Source organism: Aethalodelphis obliquidens, unplaced genomic scaffold (genome assembly GCF_003676395.1).
Source record: "Aethalodelphis obliquidens isolate GAN/ISIS:26980383/991018 unplaced genomic scaffold, ASM367639v1 scaffold2, whole genome shotgun sequence".
Classification (NCBI taxonomy): Eukaryota; Metazoa; Chordata; class Mammalia; order Artiodactyla; family Delphinidae; genus Aethalodelphis; species Aethalodelphis obliquidens.
The window spans coordinates 7,401,884-7,405,895 of NW_020837946.1; the positions used below are offsets into that span (position 1 = coordinate 7,401,884).

General features: G+C 64.4%; 1 protein-coding gene across 1 annotated transcript; it reads right to left on the reverse strand.

The window, feature by feature from the left end:
• Nucleotides 1–317: 317 nt before the first annotated feature.
• Nucleotides 318–3,302, reverse strand: ALPI (alkaline phosphatase, intestinal). Its single transcript, XM_027114410.1, has 11 exons — nucleotides 3,124–3,302; nucleotides 2,929–3,045; nucleotides 2,701–2,816; nucleotides 2,334–2,508; nucleotides 2,083–2,255; nucleotides 1,776–1,910; nucleotides 1,612–1,684; nucleotides 1,381–1,515; nucleotides 1,106–1,297; nucleotides 782–898; nucleotides 318–680 (listed from the first exon to the last, which is right to left on the reverse strand). Exons 1-11 carry the CDS (start codon nucleotides 3,182–3,184, stop codon nucleotides 382–384), a joined length of 1,593 nt encoding a protein of 530 aa, XP_026970211.1. The 5' UTR covers nucleotides 3,185–3,302; the 3' UTR covers nucleotides 318–381.
• Nucleotides 3,303–4,012: the final 710 nt, after the last annotated feature.

Here is a 4,012-nt window from a genome sequence, read left to right on the forward strand (position 1 = left end):
GAGAGTGCCTGCCTGGTCCGCAGGCAGGGCTACGGGTGCCGAGGGGAGACTGCGTGGTCCAAGCCCCCGCCTTCCCTGGGGTCCCAGCTGCACAGCACAGAATCTTAGGCCACCGAGCTTGGGGGCAGGGAGGAGGACTATAGGTGTCACAGGAAAATCAGGGCTCAGCCTCCAGGGTGGCCCGGGCCCGTGAAGGGCGGGGCGCTGAGGCTCCTTATCGCTGGGAGGTGAAGGTCTGGCGGAGGGCCGGGTGGGGGACGCGGGGGCGGTGGCCAGGATGGGACGCCGTGGTGGGGACTCCGAGGTGGCAGCTCGGGTGTGGCCTGGGCTAGGGGATCTTGCGCGGGAACAGGAGCCCCTGAGGCCCGGGGCGGGTGTGGGTCAGTGCGGGCCAGTCGCCAGCAGCACCGGCAGCAGCGCCGAGACCAGCAGCGCCAGCAAGGGCGGGCAGGCGGCCTGGTGCGCGGCGTCGGCGGGGCCGCCGGGGGGCTGCAGGTGGCAGTAGGTGGTGTAGGGCTCCACGCAGGCAGCGAAGGCCATGACGTGCGCCACGAAGGTCTGCTCCTGCACGCCGTGCACCAGGTGCGCCTGCGGGCCGCGCGCGAACACCGCCACGTCCTCGCCGCCGTGGGTCTCGCTCCTCAGGGGCACGGCCGCCTGCTGCCGGTACGCGGGGTCGCCTGACCAGAGGGTGGGAGTTCAGGGCATGCGGGGAGGCGGGACCCCTCCCGTGAGTTCCCGGCCGGGGTCCCGCCCCCAACGCAGCCCCCTCTGCACTCACTGCTTTCGGTCTCGTTGACGTCGGGCCTTGAGGCTCCGGGAGGCACGTACCCCGGGCCGTTGCCATAGAGGATGGAGGTGTAGGACTTGCCGTCAGTGGCCTTGTCAAAACCCAGCCCTGCAGGGAGGAGGGGGTCCGGTGACTTCCATGCGCCTCCTGTGTGCTGAGCCCGGCCACTTCCGGCCTGTTCACTGGCTCACTCCTCGCCGGAGCCGTGCAGGGCAGTTGCTCTTACTACCCGACTTGGCGGATGAGGAAACTGGCTCAGAGCAAAGTCTGCCATGTAACTTCCGGAAAAGCGCCCGCGCCGCTCCCTGGGCTTACCGAAAACGGAGCTTCCGCGCAGTGTGTAGCCGCCGAAAGAGAAAACATGGGAGTGGTCGGCGGTGACGAGGATCAGCGTGTCTGCTTCACTAGTGAGCTGGCTGGCCTTGGCAATGGCATTGTCGAACATGACCGCCTCGGTCAGCGCCCTGTAAGCTATGCCTTCGTGGTGACCGTGGTCAATGCGGCCTCCTGCAAGAAGGTCACGTATGAGATGCCGAATCTGCCCTGACTGCCCGCTTCCTTCCTCTGCTCATCAAGGGGCTGCCACTCACCCTCCACGAAGAGGTAGAAGCCACGGGGATTCCTGCTCAGCACACGCAGGGCTACTTCCGTCATCTCCTGCAGGGATGGGTCCTTGGTGTGGTCTCGCTGGAACTCATACTTCATGTCTGCTGGCTCAAAGAGGCCTGTGGGAAAGGGGACCAGTAGTGACCGGCAAGTTAGGGTGCAAGGAGGACCAAAGGCAGCCATCCCGGGGGAGGACAGTGGGGTGGGGTCATTACCCATGAGGTGTGTTACACTGGGGTCCTTAGATGCCTGAATGAGCGCAGTGCGGTTCCACACGTACTGGGTACCCTGGGAGGGGCAGGACCAGGCCTCAGCCCATAGCCCGACACCCTGCAGCCCCTGCCCTGCTGTACCCCCTGCACCCACGAGCCCCCATCACCTGCTGCTTGGCCTGCCACTCCTGCACCAGGTTCCTGTGGTCCTTCCGGATTCCGTTCTCACTGGTGTTGCCTGGGTATTCAGGGTCTGGGGTCCCCTCAGGAAACATGTACTTTCGGCCTCCACCCAGGATCACCTGGGGCCAGGGATTAGGGTAAGTGGGTTCGGGGCCCGGCTGGCCCTTTGCTCCCTCCTCAGACAGCCCCTAGCGTCCCAGCCAGGTCTGTGGGTGGCCTGGGATTGTGGCGGGTGTGGGACCCGCCCCCCTGCCCAGCCCCGCCCCTTGCCCCTTGCCCCTCACGTCTCACATCTATGTCCATGTTGTAGACGAGCTGCATGGCGATGTCCTGGCAGCCCTCCTTCTTCGCCTGGGCAGGCATGTCCGTGTCCGAATACCAGTTACGGTTCACCGTGTGTGCATAGGTGCCAGCTGGCGACGCATGCTGCACCCTCGTAGTGGTCACCACTCCCACTGACTTCCCTGGGGGTGGCAGAGGTCAGGATGGGCCACTGAGGTCTCTGAGCCTGTCCCTACCGGCGAAGCTGGCCCCAAGCCTACCTGCTTTCTTGGCCCGGCTCATCACAGATGTGACCTCATTGCCAGGTACCGTGCTGCACTGGTTGTACCGGGCAGCTGCACTTACACCAATGGTCTTCATGTTGGCCTTGACCCCGCACAGGTAGGCGGTGGCCGTGCCTGCGCTGTCTGGCACCTGTCTGTCCACGTTGTATGTCTGGGGGCAGAGATGCTTTCAGCTCTGCTCACGGGTGTACACCCAGATCCTGACCCAGGCCCTGGGGCCCATGCTCACTGTACCCAGGCCCTACCTCAGCCCCAGCCCTCCTGGGACCTTCCTCCTGCCATGCTCCCTAGCCCCACGCCCACCCCTCTGGTGTAGAGCACCCTGAGGCCACTCAGCCCTTACCTTGGACAGAGCCACGTACGGGAACTGGTCCATGGCCAGGGGCGTCTCCGCTCCCAGTTTGCCATTCATCTGCCCCTTTAGGATCCGAGTGGCTGTCACCGTGGGCACCCCCATCCCTGTAGGTACACCTTGTGTCAGGCCTGAGTCCCCAGGGCCACGCTGTGTCTGCCGGCAGCCGAGGGCTCCAGGGCTGCGGGGCGCTGGGATGGACAGGCCTAGCGCACTCACCATCCCCCAGGAAGAGAATGAGATTCTTAGCAGCCGTCTGGATGGGCTGCAGCTTCTTAGCAACATCCAGGGCCTGGGCTGCCTGGCGGTTCCAAAAGGCTGGGTTTTCCTCTTCAACTGGCCAAGGGGAGAGTGGACTCAGGTAGCCTCGGGGAGCCCCCTGTGTCGGGGGGCGGCTGGGAGGCGCCTCACTACCTGGGCTGAAGCCAAGGGAGAGCCGCAGGCCTAGCAGCAGAGGTACCCAGGCCCCCTGCATGCCTGTGCGATGGCGGAGGGCGTCAAGGCTGGGACGCTGGGGACGTGGCTCTCGGGTGAGGCTGGGACACCAGGGTATCAGCTTCAGTACAAGCTGCTTGGGCTTAAATCAGGGAGGACTTTATCCTGGCTGTAAAAGGCTCTGTGTCCCGCCCAGTGCCTGAGGCGGCCACACCCTGTCCCTGGTCCTGACCTATGACTTTAAGCCATGTTGCCAGAGGGAAGTGGAGGGGTGTGGCTGAGTGCACGGGGGTCCTGATGGAAGCAGGTCCTTCCCTCACAGGATGGTCCCCAGCTGGCTCTTCAGGGTGGGGTGGGGATTAGGGGGCAGAGGCCCTTTGCCTGAGGAACATCTGCAAGGGCCTGATGGGGGCCACTCCCATCTCTCTGCTCACCAAGTCCTGTGGGAGAACCATCTCTCCTTCATTCACCTCATGTGTCAGTAGTTTCTGAAAGTCAGCATGGCCTGGTTTGGCCCTGGGTGCTGAGGGAGATGCGACTGGAGGCACACAGCCAAGGCCAGGGGCCGAGGTTGGCCTTCCTGGTGCCCTGAGGCACAGAGACACGTGGGGTGGTCTGGCTGCCCTGCCACCCACTCAGCTTCTCACCAGTCTTGGCCTGGGCAGGTGGGGCGGGCACGGGGCTGGTGGCGGGAGAGGAGGGGCCCTGGAACCTGGGCCTAAAGTTCTCCTGCTGTGGAAAAGGGTGCAGCTGGGTGACAGCAGAGTGGGGGCCTTGTGTGTGTCTCCAATTACTGAGGGCTAGGCTGGGCCAGCGTTGTCGTGTGTGTGTGTGTGTGTGTGTGTGTGTGTGTGTGTGTGTGTGTGTG

What these genes read in the sequence shown, in the direction of transcription:
- ALPI (XM_027114410.1), bottom strand. Translation starts at nt 3,184, where the DNA reads ATGCAGGGGGCCTGGGTACCTCTGCTGCTAGGCCTGCGGCTCTCCCTT. An exon ending in CGTACGTGGCTCTGTCCAAG is followed by an intron (nt 2,509 to 2,700) that starts GTAAGGGCTGAG and finishes CTCTGCCCCCAG; the next exon opens with ACATACAACGTGGACAGACA. An exon ending in TCTACAACATGGACATAGAT is followed by an intron (nt 1,911 to 2,082) that starts GTGAGACGTGAG and finishes CCCTGGCCCCAG; the next exon opens with GTGATCCTGGGTGGAGGCCG.